Source organism: Phycodurus eques, chromosome 11 (assembly GCF_024500275.1).
Source record: "Phycodurus eques isolate BA_2022a chromosome 11, UOR_Pequ_1.1, whole genome shotgun sequence".
In the NCBI taxonomy this organism is placed as follows: domain Eukaryota; kingdom Metazoa; phylum Chordata; class Actinopteri; order Syngnathiformes; family Syngnathidae; genus Phycodurus; species Phycodurus eques.
The window spans coordinates 25,302,271-25,324,365 of NC_084535.1; the positions used below are offsets into that span (position 1 = coordinate 25,302,271).

The window sequence follows — 22,095 nt, forward strand, 5'->3', positions numbered from 1 at the left end:
ATCAACCTTTCTCCTAATCATCATGTCAACCAACTCCTGAGATTTTCCTGTCATAGTCCCAACATTAAAAGTCCCCACATTCAGTTCTAGGCTCTGTGCTTTCGGCTTCTATTTCTGCCGAAGAACCTGCTTTCCACCTCTTCTTCTTTGACCCACAGTAGCTGAATTTCCAACGGCGCCCTGCAGGTTGACAGCGCCGGTGGCGGACGTTGTTAACCCGGGCCACGACCGATCCGGTATGGAATTCTTTGGATGAACGCTCATATTTGTTTGGCAAAGTTTTAAGCCTGATGCCCTTCCTGGCGCAACCCTCTGCATTTATCCGGGCTTGGGACAAGCCTACAGATTGCACTGACCTGTGCCCCCCATAGGGCTGCATTTTCAGTTGATTAGTGTTTGAACAAGATAATTAGAGTAACTAAAGGTTGGGAAGGGGGTGCTATGACGATGACGAAGTTTTGCTATTTAACTATTAGTGCTCTCTTGAGGTCTGGACTTGGAATGCTGCTACCTGACCGATTCAAGCAACCTTAATTCACTTGTAACTCACCTTCACAACTGTGGTTAAATTGACACCCACTTGTCTGCTTGACTCTCCGTGATACACATTAGGCTTTGGTCTTCTCTTCAATCTTGGCTAACACTGCACACAGTCTGTTCCTTCATCTTTGCTGGAAACCAGTACGCCTCTGTTGCTCTACCGTATAAATCAATTGGTTGAATAGAGACTCCTCTTTCCTCCGTGGTACTACGATGAAACCAGCCCCCTTCTTTCAGAACAGTCAAATCAATCGCCATCGCACGTGAAAACATCAGGGTTCATTTCAAAACACTTCTTTTTGAAGCGGATAACTAAGCGACAACATATTTAGACTGTGAAATGCATTTATTAAAAGTCACTTTGGACAAAGGCAAAAATACATAGGAGCTCCTAGTCACATAGCCCTCCAACCACAACAATAGTTCACAGAAAATGGCAACGAGCACTAAGAGATTAAGGAAATCTCAAAAATAGAATGCTATAGTTGGTCGATGCTTTGATGTACAGTATATTTTTTGAGATTTTTTTGAGGTTTTGAGAACCTTTTTTTTCCTTATATCTGGGCAGCGGTGTAATATGTGCTCAGTGTTTTCAAGTCAAATTCAAAAGGGGTGAAGAGGTTCATTGTCCACTTTCTGATCAATTTCCGCCAAAAATGATACACTGATTAAAGAGCAATTAATTGTCATTTGTGACTTAACTTAGCCAAAAGAGGGAAACATTTTAACAATATATGCAGTGGATATAAAAAGTCTACACACCTCTGTTCAAATGCCTAGTTTTTGGGATATAATAAAATGAGACCAAGGAAAATCATTTCAAAACTTTTTCCACCCTTAATGTGACCTATAAATGTACAACTCAATTGGAACAAAAATGAAAGCTTTGATAGAGTGAGTGAAAATTAACACCAGATATATTTATATTGGTCTTTTTTGTATATCACAAAACTGCCATTTTAGAGCCACTGTATGTCAAACAGCTGGATTTGTTTGTGCCTACTAGAGACAGTTTTAGTCATGTCAGTCAGCAAACATTCTTCTGGGTGAAAAAATAAACCCCATGTTACATACACTTTTTTCTTTTTTTTTGTTGTTACAAATACTTTTTCAGACTTCATATTTTAGGTCAATTAGAATTATCAAAAATAATCATTGATATTCTATTTAGCAAACGTTGGTAATCCTAATTGATCTAAAACAAGAAACGTTTAGTGTGATTCCATGTAAGAAGGCGAGGGGGGGGGAGCGTGTCTTTTTATATAGTGTATGTAAACTTCTGATTTCAACTGTACTTGTATTCAATCTTGTACTGAATATATCAATCCAACCATCCATTTTCGAAAGCACTCGTGGGTAACTATGGCCGATCCGAGCTGACTTTGGGAGAGAGGCGGGATATACCATGGAATGTTTGCCAGTCAATCGCAGGGGACACACAGTAATAGATAAGCATTTACACTGACATTCAGATCTACAGACAAATTAGTCTACAATTAACCTCAACATGCATGATTTTGGAATTTTGGAAGGTGAGAGGAAGCTTAAGAACGTGGAAAAAACCCCACACAAGCACAGGGAGAACATGCCATCTCACTGTTTTCATAACATATCAGTTATTAATTTGACTGATTACAAGGCTTTAAAATTCATAATGCACGTTTTATAGTTGCTGTTTTCACATTCGTAGAATCTACAGATTAAGGAGGAAAAAAAGAGCTGTGAAGCTAGTGAGACTTCTTTGTATTGGTGTTCACGATAATTTGCCACGTAGTTCTCCACACAGCTCCTGCAGTTCCGTAACAAGCTGCTCTAGAACAGCAACATCGTCTTGCAGCTCACCATGGATCTCGCCAGAAGCCACGTCGGTGTGCATTTGCTGGTAGATAGTACGAGAACATTCAAACAATCCATGAAGGGGGATACAATAAATAATAATAAGACTATACAGTACATCGAAGCTGTGGCAGATTAACATATTTTAAACAACTTCAGAGCATTTACAGTGAAACAATTCAACATTGAGAGAGTTAAGACTGTATTTTAAAAAGGTGATTAACTACAATCTCCAATTCCAGTGAAGTCGGATGGTGTATAAAACAAGTAAAAACAGAATACAATGATTTGCAAATCCTTTTCAACCTTCTGTATGATCACATAAATACACTACGAAGACCAGATATTGCATGTTCAAACTGATGAACGTTATTGTTTTTTGCAAATAGTCTCATTCTGAATTTGATGCCTGCAACTTTATTCCCAAAAAAAGCTGGGACGGGCAACAAAGGAATGGGAAAATTGAGGAATGGTCAAAAAACAGCTGTTTGGAACTTTCCACAGGTGAACAGGTTAATTGGAAACTAGTGCTGGATCCGTATAATTTTCAGGTGCATAGCTTGTCTGCAAACAGGTACTTTTCACATCCCTGTCTTCAAGGTAGTGAAGTATGTTGCACTGTGCGACTACTCCACTGTTCGGTAGTCGGAGAAGTGTTTTATGACCGACAAACTTGCTGTAACATCCCTAACATTACTGTAAAGTTCAGGCAATGACAGATATCTGTGAAGACACCATTAATGCTGAAATGTACATACAGGTTTTAGAGCAACATATGCTGCCATCCAAGCAACCTCTTTTTGAAGGTCGTCGCAGTTTATTTTAGCAAGACAATGCTAAGCCACATTCTGCACGTTACAACAGCGTGGCTTTGTAGTAAAAGAGTGTGAGTACTAGATTGGCCTACCAGTAGTCCAGACCTGTCTCCCATTGAAAATTTGTCACGCATGATGAAGCACAAAATATGACAACTGAGACCCCGGACTGTTGAGCAACTGAAGTTGTATATCAAGCAAGAATGGGAAAGAATTCCACCTTCAAAGCTTCAATAATTAGTGCCCTCAGTTTCCAAATGCCTACTGAGTGTTGTTAAAAGGTAATGACACTGGTAAACATGCCCCTCCCCCATCTTTTTGGGAACATGTTGCAGGCATCAAATTCAAAATGAGTGAATATTTGCAAAAAAGAAAAACAATTTTAAATAGTTTCAGTTTGAACATTTAATTCAATTTGAACAAATATCTTGTCTTTGTAGTGTATTCAATTGAATACACGAAAAGGATTGGAAAATTATTGTATTCTGTTATTTACATTTTACAGAATGTCACAACTTCATTGGAATTGGGTTTGTACATACAATGCATATCTTTTTTTCAGTGCAAGCAAACTTACAGAGAACTGCCAACCAATAAAAATTAACTGTCTGAATTTCCATATTTTCAAAATTTTGTCAAGAACATTATCGTGGGACAGTCATAATCGTTAATATATTATTATATATAATATTTGTCATTTTTTTTAATTACATCAACCTTGTAATGAAGAACGCAGTTGAAGCCTGATCAAAGTACCACTATATGAGATTTCAACGTGCCATCATCAAAAATATCTGTGTCTATGGATTATTTTGCCTTTGCCAATTCCGTTTAATCCTGGTTAAAAAAAATAAAAGAAAAAAGGAAAAAAAGCAAGTATTAAATCAAATAAATTTAGACCTCAAACTTCCAAATTAAAACTCAGCACTCTATTTTGCAAACAAAGATAGATTGAATTGGATAGTTTATTTATTTACAATAGTTTTGGTTTCTATTTTGTGCAATGTACTTAGAAATATGTAATATAAATAGCATGCAAGAGAAGATGTACATTTCCTATATCCACAATTGCTGCGGAAACAAAGCAAATTTCCCCACAGTGGGCCAAATAAAGGTTAGCTTATCTTATATTAAAAATATTTAATAACAATAATATACTGTAATTTTAACCTGTTCTGACGTGACGTGGGCAGTGACGTACAAATTAATTCCGGCTCAGGTTTGGAGTGTTACGGCCTTAACGAGTCAATGTTCGGTGATTTCCCTAACAAAATACGGACGTTCCGTAACATTTGACAGCTCCACTTACATTTTCGCTCCATCAACTCTTTAGTTGTACGCTCTGTGACCTTATTTAAAATATCAAGGCACATTTAAAAACTTAACTTTATTGAAGCCTACGAAGGATTGTCTCATTTTTACAACACATTGCAAGGCCTGTGAAATATAAAAACATATTGAACATATAACAGAGGCAGTGACACTAAAACAATAACTGCACATAGTGCCTGTTTTCGTATTTACTCTACATTGTCCAAATGCTTTTAATTTCAGAGCTCACTAACTATAATTTAACAGATTGCACCTTCCCTGAAGACCTGTGGCGCACTCAAGGGAGGACGCACGTAGTGCTGGGCGATATATCGAGGAGGTCGATTTGATCAATATTGTATTAATGCACAATATGGAATAAAATATCGATTTTTGTTTTTGATACTTTTTGCTACTCCGCGAGAGTTCCGCCAACATGGAGGAGAAGATGCTAGCGACTAGCGAGCCATAAATAGTCCCACAAAAGGGCACGTCCATCATTTGGAAACAACCTTAGTCTGCAAAACGTGGATAAAAGACGAAGACGCGTATATCCTTGCGAAATCACCTGAAGATGAAGCAGGTTATCGAGTGTGATGCATGTATCATGTGTTAAAGAGATCCGAGACGCTGTGCCGCTCGTGGAGTGATCGTGGTGGCAGTTGAAGCACTAGTGTTTTGTGTTCGCTCCGTGAATGGGGCGGGAAGATAAGATAGTAGTTTGCCATTCACGGACGAGATAGAAAGTGTTCACGGGGTTTGTTGACATTAGCATTAGCAGCTCCGGGCTAGCTCAGTTGCGTGCACGATCACCGATCACCCAAGTAGTTTGACAGTGGGTCGGCCATCGCTGTCTGAGCTGACTGTTCCGGAGAGTTGGGTTTGCCCCATGTGGCATTCTCAAGAATCAGTCTTGTATTTCTATTTTAATTTGCTTTATTTACAGATCACCACATTGTAATGGTTCCACATGACGTGACGTTTCTTCTTCATCTTGATTTCCGGGAGACTGGGCATGTTTAAGTGCATTGCTGCCACATAAAGGTTACGTGATGAACACCTACAACAAACCCATACCCTAAATACATTCAAATAAATATTGAAACCATAATATATTAATGATTACAACTGTAGAGTAATTATTATGTTGCGAAATTAAACATATTGCTGTATTATTATTATATTACGTAGTACACTGCAATAACTCTCCCGCGATAATCTTCCTGACATAATTTTTAAAAATTCATAAAAATTGCTCTGGAAGTGAATTTCTATATGTTCTGCAGTTATAACCACAAATCCAACGTTACCAATAATTGGCAAAATAATGTCTTCCGGTGTTTCAGTTTTCGGGCTTGGTTTTCTCAAGTTTAGGTCATATCGCCCAGCACTACGTGCATGTCACACATTGACAACAACTGCACTGTGGGAAACATGCAGACCCATGAAATGAAGCTCGATGCATGGCCCATTATTGTGCCAGGAAACCTTGGGTCTTTCCATTGGTATACAACTCAACCATGTTCCTTCTATTTTGACGGAAAAAGGTCAAGAGACCTTTTATGAAAACACCCTGAAACTGTTTTAAAAGTAAGAAATTGCGTAATACGTTTGATCCATGCAAGCCTCACTGTCTTGAAGAACCTTGGTGAAAAGTACCTTTGCTTTGGTGGCCAAGCCCCTCAAGCTGAGGCGTGTTGAGGAGAGCATTTGAAGAGCTTCTGCAGGATTAGTTTTCTTCTTGCTGCAACTGATGGTTACTGTGGAAAAAAATACCTATTAAGCCAATGAATGCTTTTGTTTGTGATCGTGACACTTTGTGTAAACCTCAGTTTTGTTCTTGTTTTGCTATTTTGAAATGCATCATTATTTAGTAGCGCACACATTTATAAAAGCCGAGGCCACTGGAAACAGCTTCGGGTTCTGCCGAAACTTCCATTAAATTAGAGAGAGGATAAAGGTGGGAGTACATCATCATAATGGTACCTCCATCAGCCAGGAAGTACAGTCGTCTTCTATTTCTGAGCAGACGGACAAACACAAATACAATGGTATCATTACGTGTGAACTCCCCTGAAACTGGACAATTTGGAGTTTGACCAAAACTTTGCTACAAAACATATGTCCCAGACTTCAATTTTGTGACCTTGAACCGCCATCAGGCACGGTGGCCGACTGGTTAGCACATCTGCCTCACAGTTCTGTCCTCCCTGCGCCTGTGTGGGTTTTCTCCAGGTACTCCGGTTTCCTCCCACATCCCGCAAACATGAATGATAGGTTGATTGAAGCTTCTAAAAGTGTTGCTTCTGTTAAGGAATGTCTAGCGCCAGTACCGTTTTTAGTTTAGTAGGGTTCGTTTTGAAGTCCTGATTATTTCCCATTCTTGTTAACGTGACAGGACTCTTTGAGAACAAAAGACTTTGTATGGCAAAAATGTTAACTGCCATTGTCTGTACAGTTAAAGGTTTTATGATGGTGACAGATTATTCCAAATCAAATTTATTTATTTCTTATTTTTTTAAGTCAACCAGCGTCCTTGTCCAATGTTGAGGTACCACTGAGCGAGCACTTCATCATTATTTTCGTGAACAGTTTGCCCTTGGCACAAGACTAGTGATTAACTTTTATCGTGACATATGGCCATTATGGTATTGCTAAAACAACTAACCTAATGGTGGCTCAAGATGTTTGTACTGGCCTGTATCCATGTTGTTACTTATATTTCTCATTAACCATATCCAACTTATTGCATTTTGTATGACTGAGAGCGACTTTGATTAACGTGACGGACTACCAGACACACACTTCTGAAATAAACAAATTGCTCAAATGACCTTTAATTATACGCTATCATTAATGGTATTCATCGACAAGAAAACACTGATCAAGTTAATGATTTCTCTCAATTATCAACAATGATTTAACAAGGTAGGAAACAAACAAACATGCAACACTTTATATCTATAAATCTCTGATTGTTTAAATTTTCAGATGACCACTTCTACGACATTCCTAGGAAATTACATGTAGCATCAATGGTGAGCTATTTTTGGAACAGGCCTGCGGGCTACTCGTGGTCCTTGGGGGCCCGTGGGCACCATGTTGGTGACCCCTGAACTAATGTATGTGTCGGAATTTGACAACATTATAAATTCAATCGATTCCACAAAGGAAGAGATAACTGAATATATATTAGGATCCTGTGTCGCGTAACAATGCCCCCACCCCTCCCAAAAAGTTACAACTGATGCAGTTGCCTTTTTTTTTTTTTGCAAGGATATAAGTATGTTGTATTGTATAACGTTTCTGAAAAAATATCTCAGTTAAGTCAATGAAATCCCAACGATGCCATGAAATCAGTTTATACATGCCAAGTGTTCTCACAAATTCTGCCACTCAAGTTACTATTGGCGCCCGGCGTAAAAATACATTGTCACATGGCACAAGAAGGCACGCTCAGTTATTAAAAGTACTGCAAGTACAGTGAGAACGGCATACTCACTTTCCCCCATATTTATGGCTCTTTTGATCACTTCCTTAAAAAGGTCTGGCTCGTTTTCCCAGCCACTTGATTGAAGCTCACAGCGATAAGCCTTGGACAAGAACTGCAGTGCCTAAAACCCCAAATGGTCATTATTCTTTTAAAAGAATAAAGCGGGGGGGACTTTTTTTTTTTTTTTAAGCAGAAAGTATACTATTAGGGAGTGTGGAGAAATGAAAAGAAACATGCACAGACCTTCTCATTCTCCTCTGCGTTGGAGCCGTGGCCACCCCCATACAGCACAGCATACTGCTGCCATATTTCAGGGTCATTGCTGTGGCGAGAACTGATCCGGCCCATTAGTTCCCTTAGTTTGGACTGCAAAGATGCTGTCTCCTCACCCTGGCTGTCTTTCAACTTTTCAACAACAGCCCTAACTAGAATCTTAACAATCTGCAACAGACAAAAACAACTGGTACTTAAATATTGATTTGAAACGTACAAATCATACAACTATGACAGCAATTTGGTGCTGGTTTATGCGACTATGTATTTTTATGAAACCCTTAAAATGGTGCTAAATCTCAACACAATGTCATGATGGTTTTCTTTCAAATCCATTGCAATGATGAATAATACAAAAACAGTCACAGTAGTCAGCAGTGGACACGCGCACAATGGCAACATTGGGCTTTTTTTCCTGAGAAATGTGTTTCTGATGCTGCAACTTAAATTTTTATAAAAAGATTAATTCAAATAGAAATTCTTAATCTATGCAGTAAAACAGGGACGTATGCAACACCCAGAGGTTTATGAAAATTTGGTAGCAGGATTGTTGATTTAATTTCAATGTACATAATTTTACATAATGCCAATGTGAAAACAATACATTTCAAAATGCCGGGCTCAAACTATCAATGCATTGTTGTTTTACATATTGTGCTATTGCAAAGAAATTGACCTGCTGTCACGAAGTTATGCAAATAGTGGAAACTGGTGTGTTAGTTTCCATATCTTCCCCGAGGAGTGTTGTTTTGAGACACATTTCATTTGAATTGACTTCCAGTATTCCCAAAGGCAAAACTGGGTTACATTTATACGCGGTAACCATTTTTTTATTTCAAGGTAATCAAAAGTGCTTTTCCAATGCTGCTTCCATACAATGACCATCCCTTGTCCTGTCTATTGACCAGCGGGATCCCCCATTGTCACCTTTCACATGTACTACAGTCAGCTACTACCAGAAAGAAGTAAGTGGCTGAATATGTAGACATATCAAGCATGATACCGTCCAACAGCTAACTGGCCATTCTATCGCCTGAACCCAGAAGCCCTAATCCATGTTCAGACAAAAATAATAAGAATCATTTTAATTATCACCTACTTATTTATCTCTTTCTCAGCAAACTCTCGGACACCCGGCTTCGGTTGTGACTCGTGAACATGCGTGCAAGCGAGCTCAGCTACCGAACATTCTTCAGCGTCCGCTGACGTCCAGCTAGGGTCTCACCGTTGTGACTTTTCTGCATTCCACCGTGGTGGACAGCGTCGCTGACACCAGCCCCCGCCAGCCGGCCTTCCTGCTCACCCACCTTAATGTTATTGTCATCTGATTAGTGGAAAGCGTCTTGAGAAGCGCTATATAAGTTTAATGTATTATTATTATTAATATTATGAAATAAAAAGCTTGAATAATCGCTTTAGAGACACAGAGGGAATGATGTGTACGTATAAACGTGTATTATTAATATATATTATATATATTATTAATACATATATATACATACATACATATATATACATATACATCTATATATATACATACATATATATATATACATCTATATATATATACATACATATATATATATATATATACATACATATATATATATATATATACATCTATATATATATACATACATATATATATATATATATATACATACATATATATATATATATACATACATATATATATATATATATACATACATATATATATACATACATATATATATATATATATATACATACATATATATATATATATATACATACATATATATATATATATATACATACATATATACATATATATACATACACATATATATACATATATATACATACATATACATATATACATATATATATACACATATATACATATATCTATACACACATATATACATACATATATATACATCCACACACACACACTATATTTATGCTGCATTCTGTTTCATTCTATTGTGAAAGATGGTTATTGTCATTAACTGTCAAGAGGAGCGATCTCGTACTGTGCGGTGGACTTTCTAATCATCATATCTATTTATATTATGCAGGGAGCCAGTTATCATAAATCTGGCGAGGAACGATTGCACGACTGTAACTGTATTAAAACTCTTCATTGGCCGCACGCATGTGCGTTACCGATCGTGCCTGGCCATGGCACTTCTAACCATGCCAGAGGATGTATCAAAGCACTCACACTAGCCAATTGTAGTTGACTCTTTGTGTTAAGAGAGGCTTTTTGTATTTACCGGGATGTCCTTGTATTTGTCCTTGAGATCCATTAGACGATGGTAGGCCTTGATGGCTTCATTGAAGGCACCGATGTCAACACTGACAACAATAAAATTTTCCCATATCTGCCAGTGTTCGAAGTTGCACTTGAGGGCTTCCTGGAGGGTGCGGAAGGCTTTGTTTCTGGGGAAAGAAAGGTCAAAGAAGAAACCATTTTCAATTTTGCAAATAAAAAGCTATGCTATTTCTGTCCATTTCAACATTTTATTGAGGAGTTATTGTCAATACAAATTACTTCCATTTATTATGTTGTTGTAAGCAAAGAATACTTCACTTTGCTTGTGGATTTCATAAGTGGAGAAAAAAAGGACTGCCATTTTTGTAGTGACATAGAAATGTCTCAAAGAAGTAGGGTTGGGCATCGAGAATCGATTGGAACCAGGACTAACATCCCGGTTCTCCCGGAATCGTTCAAATTTAAACATTTCGGTTCCCAGTTTCTATGTTTACAGTCCGCCGACCCCGAAGAAGAAAGTGGCAAAAGCCAATGAAGAGGAATGCGCACGAAGACGCGTTTGTGCCCGATGGCGGCGGCGTGCTAAAGTGTGTCTTAACTATGTTAAAATAAATGCAGTGCATCGCTTAGAATAAGATTATACTGTGCAAAGGAGGCTTTCGCGATGTGTCTGACGTGGTCCATCCCGCACCGAGCCTCAGCCCACACTGCGCGGAACTTCAGTCAAGTCAAATTGGGTGAGTGAAACAATAAAATACGTCTATGACTATGGGGAGAGATATGTGTCAAAAGTATTTGCGTTACGTTTGTCGCAAAAATAAATGCGCGTGGCCTCTGATCCACAAATGCACCTCCAACAATTCACCAGCAAATTATATTTACAAATGATAAATCATGATAAATGCACACACAACATTGAAAAACGTGTAAAATTCACATAAACGTCTCACAGTATCACAAACACTAACCTTGTGTCTCATCGATTACGCTTTTTATTTTATTTTTTTTGTTACGCTTTTTCATGCCAAAATTCTGAGTTGTCGTGCGTACCCTTCAAAATAAAAGGCTACGTGCTTAAAAGAGGAAGTCAAGTTAAAACTTGCACAGATACACCATTTGATGTGATAAAACAGTCACAAATAACTATTTTAACACTGCTATATTTAACTTTTCGCTGAAGCAAAAAGTTAAATATAGCAAAAAGTTAAATATATACTAACCCAGTTTTTGCTAACTGGGTTAGTTCCACACAAATTGCCTTTTAGTTCTTAGGTTTTATATTGATACTGGTTATAAAGAACCCCGAGTCAAATGTTCATTTTAGTCTACGCTGCGGGCTACTAAGAAAAAAGATGTTCATAATTTGGACACCCTTTATTTAAACCATGCTAACTTTTTTGACCTAGCCCTCTAAAAGAATCAAAATAGAGAATCGTTTGGAACCGGAATTGAGATGAGGAACCGGAATTGGGACTGGAATCGCTCAAATTCAAATGATGCCCAACCCTACATATAAGTGTCATATTGATCCGTTCTTAGAAACAGTTTAGCAAGCAATTCAATTAACATTTGCAGTGGATATCACTTACTTATTTCGTAGGCGAATGTATGCTGTAGAGAGATTGTTCCATGCTTCTGCATTCTAAAAACACAATTGAATAAAGAGGAACAGAGAGCAGATATGAGAAGGCAATATGCTAGTTTATACAGTATTCCACAGATACTTTCAAAGTGAGGTGTGTGTGTGTGTGTGTGTGCTACATTAATATTTGTTTTTAAAAGCACATTGCATTCATTCATTTAAACTTTTAAGTTTAAAATATCCGTCAGGTTCTAAAAGTTAAGAGATAACCACACACATACCCAGAAGTTACCAAAATAGGCTACCAAGTTTAAATATAACTATTAAAAGTTTTTCGAAATTGTACATTGTCCAGGCTGCCCTGGAGCTCGAGCAGCAAAATATACACCAACCAGCCAAGACAATATGACCACTTGCACTACATAATAGGGCTGGGCGGTATGACCTAAAATTCACATCATGGTATAATTTGAATCCCTTCACAGTAACGCAATATATCGCAGTACAAGTTTCAGTGTAAAAATGATCATGGAAGCATTGATGAATGGGTTGTTTTGTTAATGTAATAATTGTAGTGTTGCATTATCAGCTGTTCAAACAGATTTGATACAATTGATCCAAAGAGCTGTTTCCGCATACCAAACAAATCTGAAGCTCATCGACAGCTTTGAATCGCAGCAATTAAGCTTAACAAGTGGTACCGACTGACAACAACCGTTTACTTTTTGATACTTTATATATAACTTCCTGATTTTGTTTTGCAATATATGATATTATATATCGTATTGTTCTTATAAAAATTGTACATTAAAATTATTTAAGTGGAAAGAGACTAGCAAAGCAAGAATTCCATTGCTGTGTTTTTACCGTGCATATGACAATAAACATCTTGAATCTTTTATATTGTTCATATTAGCCACATATAGCAATGACAAAAGTAGTATTGACCACACTCCATATGTAATCACAATAATCTTCCTTTGCCAAGTATGTCAAAAATACACAAGGAATTTGTCTTCGATAGTTGGAGCCGCTCTAGTACGACAGCCATTGTGACAAAAAATACCTTTGAAACAAAAAAAACACAGTACGAGTCATTACTGGTATCCTTTCATTGCTCAATGTGGTAATGCTGATACAATGACAATTGTGCAAATGATTAAGAGTTGTGTTGCTTGTTACCTGCCATGGAGTTTTTTTTTTTTGTTTTTGTTTTTTTTTTGACACCCCCCAACTTTTCCACTGCTGGTATACAAAAAAAAAAAAAAAAAAAAAAAAAAAAAAAAAAAAAAGAAACTCCGCCCGTGACCTGACAAGCCATTTTTATACTGTCACTGACACGATTACATAATAAATAAGCTTTATCGTGACTGGTCGGTTGAGTCCAAATCTGTACCATCCATCCATCCATTTTCTACCGCTTATCCGAGGTAGGGTCGGGTCGTAGTAGTAGCTTTAGTAGGGACGCCCAGACTTCCCTCTCCACAGCCACTTCATCCAGCTCTTCCAGGGGGATCCCGAGGCGTTCCCAGGCCAGCCGAAAGACGTAGTCTCTCCGGCGTGTCCTGGGTCGTCGCCAGGGTCTCCTCCCGGTGGGACGTGCCCAGAACACCTCACCAAGGAGGCGTCCGGGAGGCATCCGAATCAGATGCCCCAGCCACCTCATCTGGCTCCTCTCAATGCGGAGGAGCAGCGGCTCTACTCTGAGATCCTCCCGGATGACCGAGCTTCTCACCCTCTCTCTAAGTGAGAGCCCTGACACCCTGCGAAGGAAACTCAATTCGGCCACTTGTATCCGGGATCTTGTTGTTTCGGTCACGACCCACAGCTCGTGATCATAGGTGATGGTAGGAACGTAGATTGACCGGTAAATTGGGAGCTTCGCCGTTCGGCTTAGCTCCTTTACCACAACGGACCAATACAAAGTCCGCATCACTGCAGACGCTACTCTGATCTGCCTGTCGATCTCCCGTTCGATTCTTCCCTCACTAGTGAACAAAACCCCAAGATACTTGAACTCCTCCACTTGGGGCAGGCTCTCATACCCGACCTGGAGAGGGCACGCCACCCTTTTTCCGACTCAGGACCATGGGCTCAGATTTGGATGTGCTTGTTGTTTGTAGTGGTGTGTAATTGAAGGGATCACATTTGATGTGCGTGCTGCGGCTGAGACGCACAAACAATAGCAGGAACGGATAAAGTGGGAGTTCTACATACAATGCTGAAGCACAGTTTTTTTGGGGGGGGGGCTCACAGTTGGAAAAGATGTGTTTGTTGTTCATCCACAAGAAAAGCACACGTTGCCAGGAACAGATAACTGATTCCGACACATACACTCGTGTCATACCAGAATGTGACGTACACTTCACTCCAAAAGTATTGGGACACTATGGCCAATTCCATTAACTGGTATTTGTGAATTCCATCTTGCTTAATGCAAATGTTTTAACAAGTAAGGTGTCATTTAATGTCCCTGTAAAGTGAACATAAAAATGTCTTATAAAATTGACACGCCACAGAGAATCAGAATCAGAATCATCTTTATTTGCCAAGTATGTCCAAAACACACAAGGAATTTGTCTCCGGTAGTTGGAGCCGTTCAAGTACAACAGACAGTCAATTTACAGAACACTTTGGGGACATCAAGACATTGACAAAAAACAATTGTGCAAAAAGATGCAGAGTCCTCTAGCACTTAGAGCAGTTCGAACGACTAATATTGCAATAGTCCGGTGCAATGACCATTGTGCAAAGGGCGCTGAGACTTCAAGGAGTGGATGCGGTTTAAAGTGACGAGTAGTGCGATCATCTGGGACAATGTTGGTTGTGCAAATGTTACAGATACTCCTCAATCAGTGTGCAAATGGAGCAGATGCTACTCTGGCATGAGTGGCCAGTATATGCAAATAGTGCAGCATGGCAAGACAACTACAGTGAGTGCACGAGTAATACATAATTGGCCCCACAGAAATGTGACAACGAACTCAAGTCAGAAAATTGCCTGAGAAGTGTTGTTAATCCTGCCAAATTTGAATGTATAAAAAATAATACTAAATAACCAAGTATAGGAAATGGGGTTCCAAAATAATAATAATAAAATAATATAAAAAAATAGAGACCCAGCTGTCAGACGCTCTGGACGTGTCGGCAAAATACGCTAAAAACATGCCCGCTAAATTTCAGCTGTCACTCAAACACGTTTGTACAGGATATGGTCAAAAGTCTGGAGAGTGAACCAGAGGCTGAATAACATGCTGCTGGGGTCCGGCTGGGGGGCATCTAATTTGCTCCACGTGTCGTGTGTGTGTCCACATAACAGAGACACTTTACCCAGAACAACACAAACTTCAGGGAAGATGCATTTTGCGCTTTCTGGCTAACTGCATGCTGGAATGGTAAAATGGGCCAAGTATTACAAAGTAACTTGCAATTGCGCTGGATAGCTACTGATGGAATGAAGGTGCTCAGTAGGCCTACTTATATAGTGAGGGAGGGCTGACTCATGACAGAAAGCTCAAGTAAGCATGCGGGCTTTGTTTCAGCCACGGCCAAAAAATGACAACAGGAGAACTGAAATGGTGAAAAAGAGTTTACGCTATAGCTCAACAATTCAGTACGCCATTGCTCTCATTTTGGACCATTTCTCGAAACAAAACTTCTACAGTCCAGCATGATTACTGGGATGTCTGGTGTGAATAGCGTTTTTGAGGTCATGTCACTGCATCACAACCGGGTTGAGGTCAGGACTTGATATATCAACTTGTATAAAGCTAGAAAAGGTTACAAAAGTATCTCTAAGAGTCTTGATGGTCATCGGTTTGACAAATTGTGTATAAATGAATAAAGTTCAGCACTGTTTCTTCTCTTCCATGGAATGTCTGTCCTGTAAAGATGACTGCAAGAGCACAGTGCAGAATGCTCAATGACGTAAAAGAAAAATAGAAGAACCTTAGGGTGTCAGCTGAAGACTGAAATAAATCACATGCCAACATCTCAGTTGACAAATCTACCATACATAAAACATTCAACAAGATTGGGGTTTCTGAGAGAACACCAAGGAGCCGTTACTGTCTGGGGGGAAAAAAAAAAGAAAAAAAAAAAGTTTGGTAATGAGTAACTTTACACCCACCTGATCAGCTTGATCGGTATCGGCCGATAGCATTTTATGCAGATCGGCTTTAATGTCATAATTTTCCTGATTGGCTCTGCAAAAGACATTTACTCTGCAGCGACGTCGTATAATTGAATCCAAAAGCCAGTTCATTTTTAGCATTGTCACAGGTACGTGTGACGTAGAACTGTAAATACCTGACGGCCGATAAAGTATTTTTTAATCTTGCCAGTCAAAAAACATGTCGACAGTGTGGGACTTTTTTGCCGTGTCTGAGACAGACAACATGAAAGCCATTTGCACTCTGTGCAAAACTTAAGTACCTCGTGGGAGAACATCATCTAAATGGTTCAACACAGCAAATTTTATCAGGCACCTGAAGAATGTACCCAAGGAGGAGTACGCCGCGTTCAAGCAATGCAGCATGATAAAGGAAACGCTAACAAACAAATTGATGTTAACGCAAACAATGCTGGACAACACCCGTCCATATAGCCAGGACAGTGAGAAAGTTAGATTTGGCACACGGAAGCTGATGGAGTTATTTGTGTTGGCTGACCTCCCTTTTAATGTTGTGCAGAACCCTGTATTTCAAAGGTTGCTAGCACCGAGATAGTCATTATTCTGGTGCAGCGTTACTGCGCTTTATTTGAGGCAGTCAGACTGTTAATTTCATGGAGCTGTGTATGAATGATTTGAGGCAGCGTTACAAATACTACCTTAATTTGCACATTTCTGATTGTTTGAAGGGCAATATTACTGACTTCTATTTGCATTAGTGGGACTGTTTGCAATACAGTATTTGTTAATGTAAAGTAATGTAATTACAACAAAGTAATTTAATTACAGTCAGTTCACACCCATTATTTCTGTCTGAAATGTTGGTTTGACATGACTGAACTTTAAACTTATGTCAGTGGCCAAACCTTAAATCCCCCCTAGAGTTCATTGATGTTTTACCGTTTGTCTAAAATGCTAGAGAATACTTTTGAAGATACTCAGAGCTGGAGGTGGCAGAAATTAAGATGTTGAGCTTCTCTCTAGGAGTGACCAGGTTGGATAGGATGAGAAATGAGCTCATCGGAGGGACAGCCAAGGTTAGATGTTTTGGAGACAAAGTTAGAGAGAGCAGACTTTGATGGTTTGGACACGTCCAGAGGAGAGACAGTGAGTATACTGGCAGAAGGATGATGAGGATGAAGCTGTCAGGCAAGAGAGCTAGAGGACGACCAAAGAGAAGGTTGATGGATGGAGTGAGGGAAGACATGAGGGCAGTTGTTGTTAGGGAGGAGGATGCAGGAGATAGGCTTACATGGCAAAGTATGACACGCTGTAGCGACCCCTAACAGGACAAGCCGAAAGGAAAAGAAGGAGACTTTTGAAGATACTCAGAATACAAGTATATACAGTAAACGAACAAGTCATGTAAATAGACATATTGCTTCCTCTTGTGATCGGATCGGTTATCGATGTTTTAAACTCGATCGGTAATCGGTCCCAAAAATCCTGATTGTGTAAAGCCTACTAAAGAGCACTTTGATGTTCCACAGCACTACTAGCAAAATATTCGGTGAACAGATAAAACCGAAGTTGGATTGTTGGGGAGGAACACACAACTCTGTGTGTGGAGGAGTACACCGACATTTAAACCTTATCCCAACTGTGAAGCATGGTGGAGGGAGCATCTTGGTATGGGTGTGCTATGCCAACTCAAGGCCTGGACAGTGGGGATGGAACGGTTTTTGAAAACCGTGAAACGGTTCGGTTCGACTGTTTCAGTTTTGTGTGTTTTGTGTGTGTGTGTGTCGTCGTCGTCGTCGTCGTCGTCGTCGTCGTCCCCCCCCCATTTACCTGTGAGGCGAAAGTGTCACGTCACAGCACAGGACCAAGTTAGCCAAGATGGTGGCACGGACACGTCATCTGCATCATGCCCTCCGGCGATGCAGCAACCAAGCATTTTGCATGGGGTGCGTCACCAGAGATCTTAAGTTGGAGAGAACAGATACAGATACTTCCAGAAGCAGTATGCTTACGATGTTATGTATGGTTACGATGCGTCTTTATCTCTCCAACGCAAGATCTCTGGTTCCTCTGATTGGCCGCTCAATTGCGCGGTGTTGCGACCCACTCATAACCGTCCTACCCCGCTAACGGAGGAGGGTCAAGCAACGAGTTTATCCAACAAGTACCACGGAAGTGATATCGCTATAATGTTTGTGACAGGTGTTTTGATTAACACGGAAACTTTGCTTCACCCGAGGATACCCGATGCTAGCATGTAGTGAGCTAGCCTTTACAAAGTAGGAGGCAAAAACACGACCCTTTTATAATTCCAAAACCGTTTACATCATTTGGATGTAAACACCCACAACTTAAAGCTGAAAGTCTGCACCAAGCACATCTTGTTAATTTTATTTCTAATCCATTGTGGTTGTGTTTTAGCCAAAAAAGATGATTTATGTCTCAATCTGTATAGACCTGACTAGAAGCATACATCAATGCTGCTAGTAAGAAAGAAGTTTATAGACTGAACTTTACGCATAAATTGAGCTCATTCACATAAGATCAGTAGACCTTTTTGTTGAGCCAAGGCACCTATTTTACATTTGAAAAACCTCACGCTTAACCACCAAACAAAAATACCATAGACTGAATGAATAATGAAATCTTGTCTAGTTTAGTCACAAATGTACTTTACTCAGTGAAATCTGGGCTTGTTTAGTTGAACACAAAGCGGATATATTTGTAGGAAGCCAACACTCTTTTATACAGTTTGAATAGCAACAGGTGGATACACATCTTTATTGTACCTTTTGACATCCAATGGAAGAGAATTTAATTGTTCTGCCTGTCACTAAGTTCCGCTGGCATAGATACATGAACAAAGATATTTCTGATTAATAAAAATAATTATAATAATAATACAAAATATACAAGACATACATTAATCAATTTTCTTATGAGTCAATGTATACCGAACTGAACAGAAGACTGTCACCACAAAACTGAGATACGAACCAAATCGTGGATTTTGTGAACCATTCCATGCCGACTAGGCAGCTTGCTATCATCAATGGAAACATGAATTCACAAGTTTATCAAGATATTTTCCAAGACCTTGAGACCATCTGTCCAACAATATAAACTCAAAATAAGGTGGGTGTTGTAACAGGACAGATAAAAAAAAAAAAAAAAAAATCAGAAGCAAATCAACAACAGATTAGCTTCACAAGAACAAAATATGTGTTCTGGAGTAGCCCAATCAAAGTCCTGACTTTTGACCGATTGAGATGCTGTGGCATGACGTCAAGAGCTATTCACACCAGACATCCCGGGAAACCTTCTGAATTGCAAGAGTTTTATCAAGAGGAATGGTCCAAAATTCCAATCGTTGTGCACATCTGATCTGCACCTACAAGGAACCATTTGGTTGAAGTTATTGCTGCCAAAAGAGGTTGAACCATACGGCTGAACAATCAATCGAATTCAAACCAACATTGCAACGTAATGGAATGTTATGAGATTTAAAAAAAACGTGACATGCGAGCGAGCGCAGCTGATAGAGAAACAACCAACAATTCCAATGAATGATCTATGCCTTAAAAAATAAAAACTGACAGGTGATATATCCCAATTCCAATGACATTGTGACATAAATAAAAACAGAATACAATGATTTGCAAATCACGTTCAACCTATATTTAATTGAATACACTACAAAGACAAGATATTTAATGTTCAAACATCAACTTAGAATTTTATGGCTGCAACATGTTCCAAAAAAGCTGGGACAGGTGGCAAAAAAGACTAAGAAAGTTGAGGAATGCTCATCAAATACCTGTTTGGAACATCCCACAGGTGAACAGGCTAATTAGGAACAGGTGGGTGCCATGATTGGGTATAAAAGGAGCTTCGCTGAATTCATTCACAAGTAATCCATTGTATCCAATGTCATGTTGGTCATACTATAGAATGATTTATTTCTTATGTCTAATGAATAATGCCTTGATAAACTTCCCCCCAAAATTTGCATGCTAAATCGTAATTGCAATATTGGTAATAAATAAATAAATCACAATTAGATTTATTTTGACAAATCTTTCAGCCCTAGTCAACCGGGTATTAAATCCAAGGATTCAATTAAATTTTCCCCCCTGCTGTTTACGTTATTTTCAATAAAAAATATGAAAAGATTATTGTTTGTGTGGTATTTGTTTCAGCAAACTCTGTTTGTTCTTGTGAGTTTGGTGATCAGCCTACATTTGATGATAAATTTATGAAAAATTTAAGAAATTCCAAAGGGTTCACATACTTTTTACTCCCACTGTATCTTCAAACATATAATATGTATTAAGAAAAAAATCTCTGAATTCACTTTCTTTAAACAATATTGATAAAAGTAATCTCAATGAGTCAAAGTGGGCTTTAGCGTCAGAAAGAGAAACATGCTAAATGACGATTCGTAAACGCCAGTCCAGCATATGTTGTTTGATGAATAAAGATTATTGTAAATGTTATTTCCAATACTAGCGTACCGGTAAGTCTTCATTACATTGTATGTAAATAAGAAGTGAATAGCTGCTACCAAAGGCATTTGACATTCAACAGGAAAAAGCAGCAATGGGTTTTGTTGGCAAGTTATAATTTAGAACTCTTGGGAATTCTTATATTGGTACAATGTAGCACTCAAAAATATTTATAGGTGTTATTCAAATGGAATCACGTTATTTTTCTAAAGTCTAGACATGAGAGCCAGCGTGTGTATGTGAGTGAGAGAGATAAAAGAGGGATTGAAAAGAAATGTGCTATAGAGCCAGAGATTTATGAGTTTGTCTTTTTTTTTTTGGACTACTGCTGTAATGTTTCATCAGTATGTTTATCTTGGTACTTACATCTGGCTCCAGTCCTACACATCTTTTGAAAGCCTTGGCCGCTCCCTCGTAGCCCTCCAAGGTTAAGTAGGCACAACCGAGGGAAAACCACACACCAAGCTACACACACAAACGCACGCACACATGCATTCAGTCACATTTGTATTTAGTGTTTACATTTATGGTTACATTCACTGGCTCAGTAAATGTTCTATATCAACAACTTTATGGTGACATTCCAAGTGAACCAAAACCTACCAGCAATATATTGTACAGAATAACTTGTACCTGCAGAGCGTTGATTTTAAGTGACTTTTCAAAGCAGTCAACACACTGCTGGAATTCCTTGTTATGAAGATGTAGCAAGGCTTTGGAGCGCATGGCTCTGGCACTGCGATGGCCTGATAGCTCCCAAGCCCGGTTATAGTACTGATGATCTCTTAAGATGTCCCCGAGTAGGCAGTACAGACTCGGAGTCTCCTTCTTCTCCAACTCCCTACGAACAATCTCTTCAGCCTGAGTGTATAGAAAAGACGATACTGTAAGGCTGTGATCACACTTGTCAGTTTTGTTTTGGTTAAAACCAACTCTGGTGCAATTGTTCTGAAAGTGCAATTCATTTGTCATGCCATCAACTAAACCCTGGTGCGCATCAAGCAAGGAGACTGAGCTCGCCTAAAGAGGTAGTCTCAGTGCACTTGCAAATGGTGTGGGTTCAGATCAAGTATGGACGGTGCAGGATCAGTGACACAAATTAGTGTTCAAATGATTGATGAGTACATGAGTCTCAGAAGTGCTGTCTATGGCTTGACTCACAGCTTGCGTGGGTGCGTTGCACAGAAAGATCACAGGCAAGCACTTTTTAATATACATTTTGGGATCTTTTTGTGACATCTCAGCAGGTACAAATACCATATTACAGCACATACTGCATGTATATAGAGACTAGCAATTACGCTTTTTACTGGAGAACCTTTGGTCCAATTATAAAACTGCTTGTGTG

At 39.0% G+C, this 22,095-nt stretch overlaps 1 protein-coding gene across 2 annotated transcripts in view; it reads right to left on the reverse strand.

The window, feature by feature from the left end:
• Window positions 1-305: 305 nt before the first annotated feature.
• The window catches only part of ttc27 (tetratricopeptide repeat domain 27), a 97,139-nt gene continuing 75,349 nt past the window's right edge, over window positions 306-22,095 (reverse strand). Inside the window, exons 12-19 of one of the 2 annotated variants that reach the window (XM_061690898.1) lie at window positions 21,381-21,608; window positions 21,114-21,212; window positions 12,118-12,170; window positions 10,530-10,695; window positions 8,239-8,436; window positions 8,005-8,116; window positions 6,162-6,262; window positions 306-2,419 (exon numbers count right to left, since the gene is read on the reverse strand). In XM_061690898.1, the coding sequence (XP_061546882.1) occupies window positions 2,294-2,419; window positions 6,162-6,262; window positions 8,005-8,116; window positions 8,239-8,436; window positions 10,530-10,695; window positions 12,118-12,170; window positions 21,114-21,212; window positions 21,381-21,608 (1,083 nt within the window). In that variant the 3' untranslated portion in view covers window positions 306-2,293. The remainder of the gene's footprint in view (window positions 2,420-6,161; window positions 6,263-8,004; window positions 8,117-8,238; window positions 8,437-10,529; window positions 10,696-12,117; window positions 12,171-21,113; window positions 21,213-21,380; window positions 21,609-22,095) is intronic. The other variant, XM_061690897.1, reaches the window with a different exon arrangement.